We start from the raw sequence: 18,564 nt of genomic DNA, 5'->3' as shown, positions 1-18,564 counted from the left end.
GTGTACAGTTTTAAAGCTCATTGAACTGACTGCTTTATCTGTAGATTTTATATGTTAGTATAGTTCAATTAAAAAAGATAAGGAGTAAATTAGTATAAAAATATGTATTACCCCTAAATTTTTAATCTGAGGGATTTCTTTGGTGGAAAGTAACCCCTATAACTTTATCATAAGAACAGCTTTGAAAATTGGGAAAATATAGCCCAGAATAAATTCTATAAAAGGCCCAATTGCGACTTCAAAACATCATAGTTCCTATCCATATGAGTGTTGGAAAATATTATTTTATATTCATTTACACACCACACATTTACGATTGAAGCAAAGCATGTTGTTAAGGTGGGACCTAGGGCTTTTGTGATGATTTAGAATAGGATGATTACTTCTAAAACTTCTAAAAAGTTACATAATAAAGGAAGATCTTACTGAGAACAGGTTTCATATTATGATAAGCAATAATGAGTTAAACAAATGATTAATTTTATATATCAGCAGTTTGCCCTCAAAATGGATTGATAAATGCATTCACAAGCACATATTTGCTGTCTGTCCTAAGTCAAATCACTTATATCTGGCCCTTAATTTCCTAAGCTACAAAATAAACATATTGAATTTAAACAGCGGTTTTCAACCTTTGGCATGCATCAGAATCACCTGGAGGGCTTGTTAAATGGTAGATTTAACAAGTTTCTAATTCAGTTGGTCTGAGAAGGGGCCCAAGAATTTGCATTCCTAAGAAATTTCCAGAGCATGCAGATGCTGCTGAGAACCACACTTTGAAAACTACTGAATTAGAACTCTTTTAAAGTGTATTCAGACAAATGTCAGCCAAACGATCAGAAGTTCTGCAGATAAATGGAAACACCCATTAATGAAGAACTACGTACAAAATTGTTGAATTTAGAGAACTATATGTCCATTTGAAACAAGATTCCTAAGTATTATTATGGTAGGGATCTTTTGCACTATCTCTATTTTGGTCTCTAGATTTGAGGGCCCAGGAAGATTCTCTTCGAACAGTAGCTACTTTTGTACTCCCTCTGTTGTAGTGTTTCTAAGACCTAATTCTGGGCTGAGAGGGAGTTTCCAAGAGGTGAAAAATCCTCATGTCCCAAACCAGTTGTAATAGCTTTCATTATCCTAGTTATGACATTGGAAATAGCTGTTCTAATTACTAAAAACTATGCCAAAGGGGGTGGGAGGAGTGATTCTGTCAGACAAGCAAAAGCAGATGAGGAAATACAAGAATATCAAAGTAAAGCCAGTTAGGCTTTATGGTAACACCACAAGCATGTTCATGATTTCCCTCTGTTGGTTGGAAATCTTTAAGAAGCCAGAAACAATCATGCTTTGCATTAATTAATAACACAGCACTTCAAAACACTTGTTTTAAAACTGGGAGATTTCCAGTTCAACTACAGATTGCTATAATATGGTTATCAGCAGAATTGATCTTAAAATAGTAAACACTGCAGTCTTTCAAGTTATTAAATATCCACAGCTGTTTAAGTGAATTTCAAAGTATTTGTTAATCAACTGATGAGCAAGAATTTATGCAAACTCAGTTTTGTTTGTTTTGTTTTCTCTGTCTTCAGAGAGCTTTCAGTTTAGTTGAAGGGGAGAGAATGTGCATGCTACAATCAGAATAACTGATTGGTAAACTAAATGGTACCGACAACTTCAATGTAAGTGCAGTAAAAGTTAAGTATGAGCTGATACAGGTGAAGGGGGCAAGAGTAGGACTTGAGATGGATCTTGGAATGGAGGAAACCAAGGAAAGGACTCCAGAAAAAGAAAACAGCATCATCAAAAGTCTTGGAAGTTGGGTTAAATATGATGCTAGCCTGTCAGTAAAGGGAAAGATTTTGTGGGATACCTGAGTGGCCAGGTTCATCCTGCTCTATACATCTATATATACACTGTACATCTCAATAATTACTCATTCAAAGAACATATATAAAGGGCCAACTGAAAGCCAGACACTATGCTATGGAGGGAATTGGCAACTAGAATTTGGTTAATGTTTGAGAAAGGCAAAAGAATTTGGACATTCTGTTATGAATTTGAGCTAAGAATGGCATGATGAAAAGTTTGTTTTAGGAAAATTAGTCAGAAAACAGGATGGCTTGTAGTTTCAGGGACAGTTTTTGGGATGGTTACAGGAAGACTTGTTAAAAATCCATTGCCTAGAGACCATGCTCTGCAACAAGAGAAGCCACCACAATGAGAAGCCTGCGCACCTCAACAAAGAATAGCCCCTGCTCACTGCAACTAGAGAAAGCCCGCGTGCAGCAACGAAGACCCAACGCAGGCAAAAATAAATAAAGTTTAAAAAAAAAAAATCAATTGCCATTATTCACATGTGAGATAATAAAGGTCTGGTATAAAAATGGAAAGAAACGGGTAAATATGAGAGTCATTTTGAAGGAATGAGCAGCAGGACTTGGTGACATATACGCAGAGAGGATGAAAGAAAAAAAGGTTAAAAATAGAGATAAAGGGCTTCCCTGGTGGCGCAGTGGTTGAAAGTCCGCCTGCTGATGCAGGGGACACAGGTTCGTGCCCCGGTCCCGGAAGATCCCACATGCCGTGGAGTGGCTGGGCCCGTGAGCCGTGGCCGCTGAGCCTGCGCGTCCAGAGCCTGTGCTCCGCAACAGGAGAGGCCACAACAGTGAGAGGCCCGCGTACCACAAATAAAAAATTTAAAAAAAAATAGAAAGTTTTTGGCCTGGAAGACTGGTAGAAAAAAATTGCCTAAACAAACAGAAATGTGGGAGTTGAGTCCATTTGCAAAAGGATAATACAAAATTTGACTTGGGACATGCTGTATTTGGGGGACTGAGGGAAAAACTAAGTGAAAAAAACTAAGTTGAGCTCTTCCACAATCAAAACACAGGTGAGAGGGGGACAGTTTCAAGAATGAGAGGGGTAGTTAACATTGTCAACATCTAGAGAAAGATCAGGAGAGATGAGGTCAGGCATACCATTTTCTACAATAGGGTAAACTTGTAAACTGAGGAGTTGTTAACTTTAACTCCTCAGAATCCTTCCCTATCAAGCCAAATGCTAAATTCTTTTTGACTCTATTTCCAAACATCTCTAGTGTGTTCAGAAATGTTGTTTTGCATTTTCCCTACACTGTCATTTTTAGGTTCTTAAAACCTGAAACCTGAATAATGTCACACAGCTTTAGAAGCTTACCCCTCTAATCATCCTGCATACTATTTCTAGAGCATTCATAGTAAAGATCCATAATTGTCCACTACCTATAGCACGAAGTCCAAACCTCTTAGCTTGGCATTTCAATATCTGTACAAAAAGGTCCTAATCTACTTCTCTATCAGCTCATCTCACATTTCTTCTCTAACCAAATGGTGACAGGGTAAATTTTTGGATATATATATGTTACTTGTATACCCTTACCTACCTCTTTCCTAGTCTGATGGTAAGGCCCTTAGCATTCCCTTGACTTGGGAGTTTTTGCAGAGCAAAGAGTGGAGATTGCCTGAAGTCAAATGCATTTCCTGACTTGGATAAAATTCTAAACGCACTGAGAAGATTAAGCCAGGTGTCCCCGTGGGGAAGAGAAGAGAGTAATGTCTTTGAGGTCAACAAAAGAGGAGAGGGTGAGATTTCACCCCAGTTGGGAAGAGACTGGAGAGGGGGTGAAAGAGTAACAAGGACCCACCTCCATTATCAGTGCCCTGCAGAAGAAGCAGGACCTGTGTGGGAGAAGGCACTGGGTGACTTGGAGAGGTTAGACTGTAGGTCAAGGGGCTCCATAAAGAGTCCAATGTAGCAAGCAGTTAGGATTGGTAGAACTGTATGTGCTGGGGCAAGGGTGCTTCAGTGGTGGACCAATGATCAGAGTAGTCTCCTTGATGCTTTGACACCTGATAAAGCCCAGGGACCTTCACCTTCACATAACTGAGAGAGTGGGGAGGAGGAAGAACCAAATGAATGGAATTTAATTTCCCACCAGCCTGATTAGGATAGGGACTCAGGGTAACATTAAATTGATTTAAAGAAAGTAAATGTGATATTTCCTGCAAAACTAAATTTGTGAATTCAGAGTAAGAGTCATACCCACTATGAACTTTTTGTAGGTGTTCAATTAGTGTCAGTCCTAGGCCTTTTTCACCTCTATTCTCTTTCCATATCATCTCATCCTTTTCCACCTTTATATGAGTAACTTCCAATTTGTATTTGTGATTTATAATAATATATATTTGATTTGTCCCCCTTTCTGGCATAGAAACCTAAAACCCTTGGAATTTCTTAAATGATGAGAGTGATAAAGGTCTTTTATTTTGTTAATAAGGTGACTTTTGGAATATCACTAGGACACTGCGGGTGGGGGGCTGAGTCAGTCGACAATGGCCAATGAGTCAATCATGCTTTTGTAATGAAGCCTCCATAAAATCCCAAGAGGACTGGGTTCAGAGAGCTTCTGGGTTGGTGAACATGTGGAAATTCAGCGAGGTGCCTGGTGAGGGCTTGGGAGCTCCACACTCCTTCTCATATACCTTGCCCTATGCATATCTCCCATCTCGCTGTTCCTGGGTCATATCCTGATACAAGAAACCAGTGATCCAGTAAGTAAAATGTTTCTTTTAGTTCTGTGACCTGCTCTAGCAAACTAATCTAACCCGAGGAAGGGGTCGTGTGAACCTCTAAATTTTTAGACAGTTGGTAGTACATGTAACATCTGGACTTGTGACTGGTGTCTGAAGTCCAAGGAGGGGTGGTTGGAACCTGTAATCTATTGCTGGTCAGAAGCACAGGTGATGAACTGGGATTGCAACTGTTGTCTGAAGCCCAGGGGTGGGGAGGAAGGGGAGGGAGGGAGCAGTGGGAGGGGTGTGGAGGCAGTCTTATAAGACTGAATCCTTAACCTATGGCCTCTGATGCTATCTCCAGATAGACAGTGTCAGAATTGAGTTGAATTCTTGGACACTGTGCCTAAGAATTGCTCGGTGCTGTGTGGGAAGTGTCCCTGCTCTCAATACACGTGTTGGAATTGGTGTTCAGAACCAGTAAAAGAATATCTTTATTCCAGAATTCTCCTCTGAGTTCAGCTCTCAAATGGCCAACTACCTGTTTGTATCTGCACCTGTATGTGTTAGAGACATCTCAAAATTACCCCAGGAAAGATTGATTGACGTCTTCCCCTTAACTATAGTGCCTCCTCCTCCTTCCTCCTAATTCTCTATTAAGGATCAGGGAACTATGGATTGTGGGCTCAATCAGACCCCCACCTATTTTTGTAAATAAACTTTATTGGATCACAGTCATGCCGAGTCCTTCATGTATTGCATATGGCTGTTTTTGTGCTGCAGCAGCAAAAATCTTATGGCCTGCAAAGTCTAAATTATTTACTCTCTGGCCTTTTATAGAAAAAGTTTGCTGATCCTTGCTCTTTTTTTTTTTTTTCAATGTATTTATCACAGTTTGCAATTATTTGTTTGATTACGTGGTTATTTAACTAGCTCCCTTATTAGAATGTAAGCTCCCTGAGGGGAAGGACTCTGCCATGCTTATTCTTACTGTTTCTCCAGCACTTAATTGCACCAGTGTCTGGCCATGGTAGGCACTCAATAAACAGTCATTGACTGGATTACATGAACGGATGAATGAATGAATGACTTATTATATCTTAAAATTTTATTTCGTTCTTTTGCCTTAGCATGAAACTTCCATTCTTGGTTACCCTCTAGTGACCTCATACCTTAATAGAGTTCCATAATAGTTAGTCCTGTCACCTTCTTTCTCCTCTACTCGCTCCTCCTTCCAGACTAATCTTCCTAAAACAGATCTCAGATATATCACTTTCTGGCATAGTAACCTGGAGACCTAATGACTTACCCACAATCATAAACTTCTTGACCTGCCATCCAAGGCCCTCTGACTCTAGTATCACCCTCTCTAGCCTAAACTCATCGTCCCCCTGCATATCCTCACTATTCCAACTACTGCTTCCTTAACTGGAACTTCCCTACCGCTCTCTTATCTACTTGTAATGTTCTTTCCCATTACTACCATCTCCTCTTGTCAAAATCCTAACCAACCTTCAAGTATTTTCTTTAAGCTGCCTTTCTTAATCCCCTCAAAAGACATCTTTCTCTTCTTTGACCTTCCAAAGCACTTTTTATACCTATAGTAATATGTGTGTCATTTTTCCATACTGCCTTCTTCCCTTTAGCTGGTAAGCTCAATAAGAAGAGGAACCGGGCTTCCCGGGTGGCACAGTGGTTGGAGGTCCGCCTGCCGATGCAGGGGACACGGGTTCGTGCCCCGGGTCCGGGAGGATCCCACGTGCCGCGGAGCGGCCCGTGAGCCATGGCTGCTGAGCTTGCGCATCCGGAGCCCGGAGCCTGTGCTCCGCAACGGAGAGGCCACACAACGGTGAGAGGCCCGCGTACCGCAAAAAAAAAGAGGAACCACACTTTACTCATCTTGTTATCTTCTGAGGTACTTTTATCAGTATGTTCCTAGATCTAAGTAAATAATCATTGAATGAATAAATTGATGCCTAATATTTTTATGTCTTATTAAAATCCTACACATTCCTTACAGACCAGAATCTTCACGGCCCACCTCAGCCCCTGATTTTTCCCTTTCTCTCCTGCCTTGTATTTTGTTTCCATCAGAGACTTTCTTACCCTCCAATTAGATTGTAATCCCTAGAAGTCAGAGACTAAACCTTATATGTCTTTGTCTTCCTCTTCCTTCACCGTACAGTACCTGTGCAATTGTAAGTGCTCAATAAATAAAGCTATGAAGAAGCCCCTCTTATTTCCATCTGAATCAAGTCTGTTTCTGAGACATGTTACCAATGAAGGTTTGCCTGGGAGACAGTGACATTGAATGAGGATTTGTAAATGAGTCTCCAGCTTCAATATTCATCAGTTTAAGAAGGGGATATTGAAAAGCTGCTCTAAAAAAAAATTCTCCTTACATGAAGTTGGCTGAAGCTGCCTGAGCTGCTAATCCCTGCCAGGTTTTCAGTCTCTGCCTTGAGCATTTAGAGCGCATTCTTGCCTTAACCTCTACGTCAGATCTCTCCACAGTAACACTGGAATGTTTGCTATTTTAGGAAATCTGCCTCACTGCATGCAGTGCTATTTACATTAGGTTCCAGACAAGGCATAAATGCAATGGCTTGACTGCTGCTTTGTGTAAGTAGGAAGGTCCTGATGGCTTAATGACTGCCTCTCCCTAATTCTGTTGTCCTGTTTCATTCTTTAGGCCAACCACAGTGTAATTACACATTAATAAATCGTGCTTATATAATACTGGGGGGAAAGATGGAGAGAAAAAAGAGGAAACAAAACAAGAATTCCTCCAGACATTTCCTTTGCAAGTACATTACCTCCGCGCCACGCCACCCCTCCCACCCCCCACCCCCACCTTCCTACCCTCCAGGTCTGGTTTCATTTAAAAAGTTCTTTGAGATAAAGCTTCCACCATTCTGTAGAAGGGAATAATATCAATAACTGGAATGATTGCCAGCTTTTCCCTGCAACTCTGTGGATACCTTCAGTAAGGAAGAGGAAAACGCTTTGTAAACTGCACTTTATTAGATTTTCTGACTCCCTAGTAAGAAAGGTGGACAAGTTGCCGCAGCCTGACAGCGCCATCACAAAGCTCCTGAGCACCCTGGTCACCACATGCTGTCGATCCGAATGGCCATGGAGGATTGAGAGCACACATGGAGTGTTGTCAATCCGTGGCATGTCAAGTTTGTGGCATTTTTTGTTGTTCTATGAAGTTAATTATATAAAAGAAGTTCATGAGTATTCTACGGGTACACTCCAGCTAAAATGGATGCTGAACAATGTTTTGGTAGAATGGAAAAGGCAAACAACTAGAGGGATAATAAAATCAATTAAACCAAATAATCTTTATCAAAACTGTCTCTCTTATTTGAGGAAGAAAGGCTCTGAAGTAAAACTTCCTGTACTCAGAGACTATTTCCCAGTCCAGACTTTCATACTGGGATCACATGAGAAGTATTTCTCTCTGGGAGTTGGAGTAAGAGGGGTGTTTCTCATTTGGACAACTCAAACCTAGAAGCGTATGACTTGTGAGCTCTCTTTCTTCTAAAGCCCAACTGTGGTGTTCCCAATTGTGAGGGGTTGGGAGGAGGTGGAGTTCAAGCCTCAGAACTCAAGCTCCTCCGTTCCCTAACATCTGTAAGGGGTTCCAGGGATGGCTTTGCTGGCGATGAGAGAATTCTTCAGCCTCTATGGAGCAGGCCCAGGGCTTAGAAATTGAACCTGTGCCTTCTGCGTTGTAGAGGTATGGCTGCTGTGGTGAGAAGTGGCATGGCAGACTAAGGTTTGAGTATAATACAGTAGAACTAAGATGCTGCTACTGTTAGCAAAGATAACACCCACATCAAGGACTTCAGGTATCACAAATAGTAAGAGTTGTCACACATCACTGTTTAGACAAAGTGCTTTATAATTGGTTTTACAATATTCTTTACCTTTATCTAATTCACAGAATGGGCTAGTTGAAGCAGTTCCTAGCTGCATCAAACCATGATTTGCTATCTCAAAAGGTGACATCAATTATCTGCTCATTCAGTCTTCTGTCTAAACAACCACCAGGATTGCCTTTGTATAACGCAACTCATAAGCTTTTATTCCATTTACTTAATTTAAAAATTTTTAATTCTTCATTGCCTACAACATGAAGTCCTTAGCTTGATATTTATGGGACTTTCCAGCTATATATTCCATCATTCTCCAACATTTATCATATATTTGATAACACCAATTACTTCCAATTCCTTAAGTGTGTTCCACACCATTGTATATATTGTTCCCCTAACCTAGAATGCCCTTCTCCTACTTTCTGCCTGGTGTACTCAGCCTTTAAGGCCCCAGGTCAAGGCTGACTTCCAAGTGAGGCTTTCTCTGACCTCCAAAGATAGATTTAATCCCTCTCATCTCTGGGTCCTCTTAGCACTATGAGTATACTTCTCTCTCTTCATTTATCACACTGCATTTTAGTTCTTTGTTTACATGCCAATCTCTTATTGGGCTTTAAATGCTTTGAAGGCCAGGACCCCCTAGACCAGTGGTTCTCATCAAGCAGCCATATCCTAGAGTGCATTTTGGAAATTTGCAGGGGCATTTCTTGTTTCAATGATGAGAGGGGCTAGCGGGGCTACACAACTTGCAATGGGCAGGACAAAGCATTATTCCAAAATGTGAATGACTTTCAAATGTTCCACTGGGCAGTGATGCAGGTAATCAAACTGTTTATATAATCATCTGGACCTAGGACTTAATTCTGTTGTATATATGAACACAACGTTAATATACTCTGACTTTTCTCTGAGTTAAACTGCTATGTAAATTAAAGGAATATTATTTAATTTATTTGTTTATTTGGAAATTTACCAACAGTTTTTCACTTTGGCACTGCCACTGGATCATAATTAACGGCACTACCCCTTGCCATTTCTGAACTGCCAATATAACATGCCTGCACCAGACTGCATTTGAAGCTGTGACTTCCCATACAAGCACCTGCCTATTTCTTTATATCCTTTAATATAGCTGTGCCCAAGAATTCACATATTAAAATAAACATTAGTTTATTATAAATTAATCTCTTTTTATGTTTCATGTAGTTCAGTATCTACTTCACTGGATTGCTCTGAGGCTTAAATTAATTTGAGTTAATTATATAAGGTATTTAGAGCAGCACCTGGCACATAGAAAATGCTACCATATTGTGCTGATGTTACTACTACAGAAAAGTTGTTGAATATTCATTGATAAATATTTTAAATTATATTTGGAATATGTATTTAAGAAATCCTGTGACTTTACTTCTAGGTTTTATATTATAATAATCTGAACCATTTGAGTGTGACTACATGACCCCAAGATGTTATAGAATGTGCTTCAATATTTCTTTTTGTCTAGGAGACTAAAGTGAGATATAATTCTCATTGTGATCAATTTGCCCTGAATAATTCACACTCTGTTGTGGTCTTCCTGGGGAGCAATAACACAAATAGACAACTTTGAGTTTGGTCTTTGCCTATAAAACCATTTTTCTATGTGCAAGGCTAACAGGTCCAGAGGGAGAACTGTGACCATTAATCTCACTAATACTGCTATACTTAACAATTTTGTCATTGTCTTTTGTAAGACAAAGATAGTTACAATGTCAATGAAGTTTACAATATCTGACTCATTGACTATGTCTTTTTTAGCCACTACTCATTTTAAGAACAGCCTCACTCTTTCAGGTTGTTAACATGGATAGGGACAACAGTAGTTACCATGTTTTGAGCACTGTGCTAGGCACTTCACATATATTATTTCTAACCCTTTACAAATAGACGAACATTACAGAGGAGGAAATTGTACTTGGAAGGGTTATGTAACTTGTCCAAGGCCATACATCTAAAAAGTGTTGATGCTGACTGAGATCAAATTCCAATACCTGAGCTCATTCTTTCATACCACTCTGCTTCCCCAGATAAAATCCAGGAGACTTCATACTAGAATCCGTTATCGAAGGACCAAGATTCTTTCTCTAAACTGGGACTTGAATGTTTCCTTCCATTAAGTCAATCTGAACCACTTGAGCATGGCTAAATATTCCCAAGGTATTACAGAAATCATTTCAATCTTTCTTTCTGTCTAGGCCATAGACTATAAGATAGAAGCACAGTGACCAAAACCATTTCCTTTCTTTTGGTATCTGGACACACACTGAGAGAAGAAAGTTTTCAGAGGATTATCTGAACACTCACTAAAAGGCTGACTCTCTGGCCAGGCTTCCTTGGGCTGTTTTAGAAATGATAATATACAATAATTCTATGCACACTGAGCAGTACTTGGTGCCTAGTTTTTTTTTTTTTTCTTCATAAGGCACAGACCCAAAGGGAGAAGCTAGAAAATGAGCTGTGGGAGGCTTTCTGTCCTCCACATTTGAGAGGACCTACTGTCAGAGGCCCCCTGTGGCAGAGCTTTCCAGCTTGGGTATTCTGGCCAGTGTGCCTCAAAATGGCCCACCACTGTGCTGAGATGACAGTCCCTCAGCTCTCAGGTGGTGGAGGCTCTGAAGGTGGACACAGGTAATCACCTCCAACCATGACCAGCCTTAGTCACCTTACTTCAGAGTAACATAGACACATAATCAGCTCCTATGAAACTGAACTTTCTCTGAAAAATGTTGGGAAACACTGATTGACAGAATTCACAGCATGATGTAATCAAGTTTATAAATGTACAAAGAGTTGGGCAATAACAATAATAATACATTTTTATAGGTACCAGCAACATTAAAGAAGCATATCAATTTAGCACAATTTATGTGATGATGTATTTCTTTCTTCTGCTCACCCAACGTTATTATTCTCTAGAAGCTGTACTTAACCTTGTTCTAAGCATTCCTTTAGGATAGACTGTAAATAATTTAGTCTCTTTGAAATTATAATTTTTCTGTTCTTCAAGTTTGTTTGAAAAACTGATACCAACCCACTTCCCCTTATTAGCATTGCAAATATTGAACTACATATACCCATTTCAGTGCTTACCAAAGACACTAATGAAAATAAGTGTGTGTACCTAAATATATGTTTCTATATGTCTGTAAATATAAAAATAGAACAATGAGAGCGATTTTATTTCAGAATTTATGTATTTTTCTTGCGAAGTGCTTACCTTGGGGACTATGCACTTTCCCCAATGATGCTGGACTCATTAGAATAGAATGTCAAAATTGTAGGATACTTTGGAGGTTGTTTGGGCTAATTTTCCCATTTTACACATATGGAGGCTGAGAGTGATGTATCCATGGTCATACAGTTAATAAAGAAAGAATCAGGATAGAAACCTACTTCTCCTAATTCCCAGCCAAGTTATTCCTAATTAAAAAATGTTATGGGGTCTTCCATACATTTCAATATGTATCTTGCAAAATGACTATAAACTTTAATTTTTACTCATATCTATCAAATTATATGCATACACATCATTTCCTGAGTTTGTTAACCAGAGCTTTCCAACCAAAATGGATCCAGAGTCCAAGGGGTTTACAGCGTAGCCAAGATAGTGATTTCTTCTGCCCTCATTGTGGCCTAAGCACCCAGGATGGTCACTTTCAAGTGAGAAGCCCCATCCATTTACTGCTACACCTTATAAATATTATCATTCATTATTTTTTAAAATTATAATTAATGAGTGAATGTATTGCAGGTGCTCAAATTTAAAAATGTACGAAATCATTGCCTTTCTTCTATACTTATCATAGCTATTGTAAACTGTAATTCTTTTTTTTTTTTTTTTTTTTTTTTTTTTTTTTTTTTTTTGCTTATTTGGATTTGCAGACTTTTAGGTAATTGCTATTTATTACTTGAGTAATAAAAAAGAGCAGTGGGTAATGAGAAAAAGTCACTGGTTTCAAGCAATTTGATTATGTTGTAAATCATGCCTTTTTCTACATGTTTCTTATTATCATTTGCTATTTTTGTCACGACACAGGAAAGGTGAGGAAACACTGCTTTATACTAATTTTTAGCACTGCTCTTTTTATCCTGATTCCAACCTTTGTGTATGTGACCAATAAATTAAGCTCCACATGTTTTGCTTTATCATTGATCTAAGATTTGTAAGAATACCTAGTAATTGTGTATGTTGCTTGAGCACAGATACATTCTAAGGTTCCTTCAGAAAGTATCTTTTTAGTAAATTAAAAGTTGAATGAAGGAGAGGAGTTCCCTCTGAGGTAACCTCCAAGAACAACAATACAGATTAATGCAATAATTTTCACAGCAGTGAGGGTTCTCTCTTCAATATTAAAACCATGTTATACATTCTCATGTTATACATCACTAGGGTGGCAGGCAGAATCCAAAGATGGCCTCTGTGACCTCCACCTCCTGGTATTCACACCTTTGTACAATCCTTGAGTGTGGAGAAACCTGTAACTTACTTCTAACCAATAGAATACAGCAAAGGTGAGGGATATTGCTACATAGTTATGCACTGTTATATGGCAAAAGTGAAGGAGTGTTGCAGATGTAACTAAGGTCCCTACTCAGTTGACTTTAAGTTAACCAAAAGGGATAGTACACTGAGAAGCTTGACTTGATTAGGTGAACCTCTTAAAAGACTGTCTAGAAGGGAGAGAAGCAAGAGACTGTCTCTCTCCGTGGTTGGCTGTGAAGAAGCAAGCTGCCATAACTTCTACAGTCACACAGAAATATTCTTCCAACAACCTGAGGGAGCTTAGAAGTGGAACCTTCCCTAAGTGAGCCTCTAGCTGAGAAAGCAGTCCAGCTGACAACCTGATTTCAGACTTGTGAGACCCTGAGCAGAAAACCCAACTAACCCATGCCTGGACTCTTGACCCACAGAAACTGGAATAATAAATTCATGTTGTTTAGAACCACTGAGTTTGTAGTAATTTCTTACACATCAACAGAAAACTAATACATGTAAATGTAAAGTAGGGCTCCTGAAAGCATGAAGCTTTGTGCCTCAGGAAGTACAGCTCAGACCTCACCTGCACTTCCATGTCAGCTGGCTCCTCCAACAGATGTAGCAGTTGTTGCTTCTCTTGAGATAGCTGTTCTGCAAGTTTCTCCTGTGCAGCCAGGCTCTGACTCAGTTCTTCAATTCTTCTGGAGCAAAGAAAAAGTAAGAACAATTATGGCCATGGTACTATTACTACCTTTATTTTTCAGCCCACTCCAAAGATAGCATGGTCCAGTACAGTAAGTTTTTACCTTTTGAGTCATTGAACTCTTTGAAACTTTTCTTCAGTAAGCCATGTATTCTCTGCCCCAGTCTCTAAATATATACACCAATGATTTTTTGTTTACATTGTCACAGGTTCAGAGACCTCTTGAAGCCAATCCATGGATCTTTAGACCATAGATATAAAATTCTTGGAATAGGGGCCAGAAGTTGTAGAGTTTTTAAAATTGTTATTGTTGTTCCATTCAAAAAACATTTATTAGGTAACCATTATGTATATAATTCAATGCACACTACCAAGTACTGGGAATATAAAACTGGAAAACACACAATCTCTGCTCTAAAGAAACTTAAGTTCTTTTGGTGCGTGTGCCAAGAGTTTGGGAAATGGGGAGGCACAGCTATATCAACAGATAGAATATAATAAGTGCTACCACACCAGAGGTATATACCAAATAGTACACTGAGTGTTGCCATGGAGCTACAGGAGGAAAGATAAAGAAGCAATTCATTTGACTTGGAGGAGTCTGGGGGGAAGCTCAAGAGAAGAGATTGTGAAGACTGGGTTATTTTCCAGGCTCAGAGGTAGGAGCTTAAATGAAGGAATGAAGGCATGAAGATATGAGACATATGGGGAAGCGTCACTGGAAGGGAAAACAGGGAAAGGCTGGTGGGAAGAGACAGTGGCTGGAGAAGAGGCTAGAAATTCAGACTAGAATTCAGTTGTCAAAGACTATGCGTGCTGTGCTGATGTATATAAACCACAGGTTCAACTAGACAGTTATTCATCACCTACTACGTGCAGGGCATATCTTGCTGTTTCTCTCTGTGTAAGTCTTTGGGTACTAGAGATACCTGTCCTAGGAAATGTGCTGGTACTAGGTGAAATGTTTCCGATTGTGATTATTATTCCTGTGTATGTAAGATAGTGATAGCACCTTGGCAGGAAAATAGTTTGGCAGAAAGGTGAAGGGTATCAGAAAATCAGGTAGGAATCTCTTAAATAAAGGTATGAGAATCAGCTAAAATTAGGGGATCAGAAAGAACTTTAAAAACTTTATACAAATGCAAGCTATAATGATAATTATGATGATGAATGTGGACTCCATATCAACTTCCCCATGGTATCTGTGCTAGAATGTCTCTACTTTTCTCAAGCTCATACCTCATTCATCCCTTTGACCCTCAGTCTCTACAGATAATCTAGTCTCCTACTTTACAAAGCTATTCAAGGCCATCTGATACGAACTCCCTCAATTTACTTGTCAGGTATGCATTTGTTTCTTGTTTTTTTGGTTTGACAAACATTTATTGGACTGAGACAGTCTCAGAGAAGATCTGAAGAAAATACAACACCACACAGAGAACTGTACACTAATGGATGTGCATATAAAACAAAACAATACAAAGACTTAATTCTGCTGTCACAAAAGCATTCACAGAATTAACCATTGATGCCTTAGTGAGTTCTGAGGAATGAATTAGGAGTTCACCAGGAAGGGAAAACACACGTTTCCCACAGAAGGAAGGGCATGAGCAAAATTCTGGGGACCTGACACAGCACAGTGTGCTTCTGGAGGCACTGTGCCTTTAGGGTTTTGATTCCAGCAATGCCTAAAGCCATGTTACATAACTCTCTAAATGCCAATTTCTTCATTTATAAAGTATAATAATCCCTATCTCATGGGATTGTTAACTTTATGAGAGAATTAAACTTTATGGGAGAATTAAACAAGAATGTAAAGTACTCAGCTCAGCTGTACAGCAAGAGCCCAACAAACCTTAGTCGTCATTATTATTACTAGTCTGGCATCAGTGATATATGAAGGGGTCACGGTAGGGGATGAGTCTGGGGGAAATCAGGGGTCAGATCATAACAGGCTTTGATGGCCACACTAAGAACAGATTTTATCTCCTAAAGATGTTGGAGAACTTTCTACATTGCTCTGCAATAATATGATCAGATTTGTGTCTCAAAAAGATCACATTGGTCACTGTGCGTACCTTGTGTGTTTTTCACCTATTCAGTTAAAAAACACTTAAGGCGGGCTTCCCTGGTGGCGCAGTGGTTGAGAGTCTGCCTGCTGATGCAGGGGACACGGGTTCGTGCCCCGGTTCAGGAAGATCCCACATGCCGCAGAGCGGCTGGGCCTGTGAGCCATGGCCACTGGGCCTGTGCATCCGGAGCATGTACTCCGCAACGGGAGAGGCCACAACAGTGAGAGGCCCACGTACCGCAAAAAAAACCACTTAAGGCTTTTTATGCCACCATAGTATCATGCATTGAAGAGGCTAAATTATTTGTCAATTTCATATTGTTGAATTTCCCACTTCAAAACTGCTCTGAATTGTTAGATTGGGATGGAATGCAGAGGCTAGAACCAGAAGTAAAGAGAACAGGAAGTTGCTGCAGTAACCAAGACACAGTGGTGGCCTCAACAAATGCCCACTTACTTTATGAGAAAATTCAAGTTCCTTACTATGTACAAAGCCAGCACAATCAGACCCCCTATTCCCAATACAGCTTACCTCTCATTAGTCTTCCCCAGAACCTCTGCTCTGGTTACATAGCACTAATTACACGTCTTGAAATATGCCCTTCCCTGTATCTCCCCTCAATGGTGTCGCCTCCTGTACAGGACATTCCCCCTCCCCACTCACCTCCTACACTCTTTCTTCTAACTCCTATTCACTCATCAAAACTCACCTCAGATTTCACCTCCTTCAGGACATTTTCAATGGCACCTTGCTCTTTTAGTCTGTAATAGATGACAATTCTATACGCCCCAGAGCATCCCATGTTACTTCTATCAGAGAACTTATGAAAATTGTGTAATATGTATCTTGATGACAGGAAGTGGGTCTTTCCTCTCTGTAACCTGAGTGCTTAGCCCAGTGTCTGGCATATAGCTGGTGCTCAGTAAATGTGAATAAGTGAATCCATGTCTCTTGTTTGCTACCATTTGACCATTGTTCTACTTATACCTACTTAAGTCTCCTGATTGCCAACTCGTCAGTTCTGTTAATGGATACCATTAAAGACACAGCCCTAAAAAGAGATTTCTTTACTTGAGGGAACCATAAAGTCTTGGTAATGGTGAAGGTCCACTGTAAGTCCTTCAAAGGGAACAGTGCAGCTGCTATATACTCACACAGGCTCGAGAACAGGCAAAAGACAAATGGCAAATAGAGCACCAAAAGCACCTACTTGTCCCTTTGGGCCAGGGCCTCAGTGTATTGGTTGGGCTTGACCCAGTTTCCTGGTACATCTTCCCTGTCCTTGGTGACTCCCTTCAGTTTCTCTGAGAGCTCCAAGTTACACTCTTTCTCTGCTTCCACCAGAGCTGCCATGCGTGCGGCTTCATTTTTTGCTAGCCTGGATTCCTGCAAAAAGAAGGAGAAAAGAACAAAACCTGAAAGGCTGCAAACATAGGTACTTTAGGGAGGGAAAAGGTGAATGCCAGGAGGCAGAGCAGTTGGAAAAGAGGTAAAAGGGGACCCCTAGCCGTGGATACTCACCTCCTGGAGAAGCTGGATCTTATTTTCCAGGAGCTCGTAAACATGCTCCGTCTCCTGCTGTCTCTCCTCAAACTGGCGCCGGAGCTCAGCTTCATTATGGCTGTTGAGATTCTCCACATCAGTGCTAAAACCAGAGCATTGGCCAGTCAGAGCCAGTCATATAATTTAGCAAATGGACCGATTAAGGCTGTTTGAGTAATTCAGAGTCCCACTGATGAGAATAAAAATGAAGTATTTTTTTCCTCTGCAATTATTTGTGGAACTGCTCTTTGCAACTTTTCAGGTAATCTTTTAGGAACTCTGATTTGTGTTGCTTGTCAATCACAATATACCTGACTCCCTAGAGGCTTCATTACTGCTATAGCTTCAAGAGAAGAATCTTGCATATGAAAAGCAGGTAGTCATCAAATGGTTTAGAACTCAGCATCCATGTTCACCATCATCTGTCCCTGGACTTTCCCATTAAGACTGCTCTCCCAGAGTGCTTTGCTAGTTCCTTGCCTGTCTTGCTATTTGAATTTAGAGTGTTCCTTCCATTTAGGTTGCTGGAATAGAATATCCATTTGGACAGCCACAGAAATGCTTTTCTCCTTTACAGCCAGTAACCCATAGACTGTCCTGAATCTGGCCTACCTACCCAGAGTTCTATCCAGTTTTCCCACAGTCCCATGCAGAAAGCAGACATTTAATCTATGGAAGCTCAGGGTTCTGGCTCAGCTTTGCTTCTCTGATGTCCTTAGGAATGAATGCCCAGGCACTAGCATGAAGTGGGTAAGGTGTCACCAGCTTATTTATAGCTAACAACAGCTGCCTTTGGATGTCTGAGGATTAGAAATTTGGGAGCAGTATCAGGTGCTGAATGATCTTAATTCCGGTTTGGTTTTATTCTTGTTTTAAGCCATTTGTTGAGAACCATGGACAATCTTCTTGTTCTCAGGGCAGAGAACGATATTGAACCTTCATAGGCTCATGATAAATCAAAGTTGCTCTATCCAAGCCCAGTAGTGTTTTAATATTTGGCCCAGAAGGTTGTGCCCACGGTGACCAAATGGAACTTCCCTAAAGATTATGGAATTCCTTGGTCGATAGTGGACACTACTCAGCACTGTCCCAGAGACTATATTTATCTTGAGTTCCCATGTCATTATGCAGCCTTTTGGTGGTAGAAGGGTCTTTGTTGTACAGGGGACACAAGAGAATAACCTAAGGCCCTTAAATAGACCTCAGGAATCATCAACTTTGACTCCATATTCCTTGATAAATGCAATAGACAACAGCTAACTACAATGTCTTGAGATTGGATGTTATACAT

The 18,564-nt window shown here is 40.1% G+C and overlaps 1 protein-coding gene across 27 annotated transcripts in view; it reads right to left on the bottom strand.

Annotated features, from left to right (window-relative positions):
• Nucleotides 1–18,564, bottom strand: part of LOC131761076 (myomegalin) — a 223,919-nt gene that overhangs the window by 103,117 nt on the left and 102,238 nt on the right. For 22 of the 27 annotated variants that reach the window (XR_010840732.1, XR_010840750.1, XR_010840757.1 and 19 more), the window contains 3 exons: nt 17,253–17,376; nt 16,942–17,117; nt 13,540–13,657 (listed from right to left, as the gene is read on the bottom strand). Coding sequence is in view for 23 of the 27 variants with exons in the window: in XM_059071456.2 (XP_058927439.2) it covers nt 13,540–13,657; nt 16,942–17,117; nt 17,253–17,376 (418 nt within the window). In the remaining 4 variants the exon portion in view is untranslated. The remainder of the gene's footprint in view (nt 1–13,539; nt 13,658–16,941; nt 17,118–17,252; nt 17,377–18,564) is intronic. The other 5 variants (XR_010840755.1, XM_067034261.1, XM_067034495.1 and 2 more) reach the window with 1 other exon arrangement.

This window comes from Kogia breviceps, chromosome 1 (genome assembly GCF_026419965.1).
Source record: "Kogia breviceps isolate mKogBre1 chromosome 1, mKogBre1 haplotype 1, whole genome shotgun sequence".
Taxonomy (NCBI): Eukaryota; Metazoa; Chordata; class Mammalia; order Artiodactyla; family Physeteridae; genus Kogia; species Kogia breviceps.
Note: the sequence above shows the minus strand (reverse complement) of the source record. Positions and strands in the feature narration are given on the sequence as shown.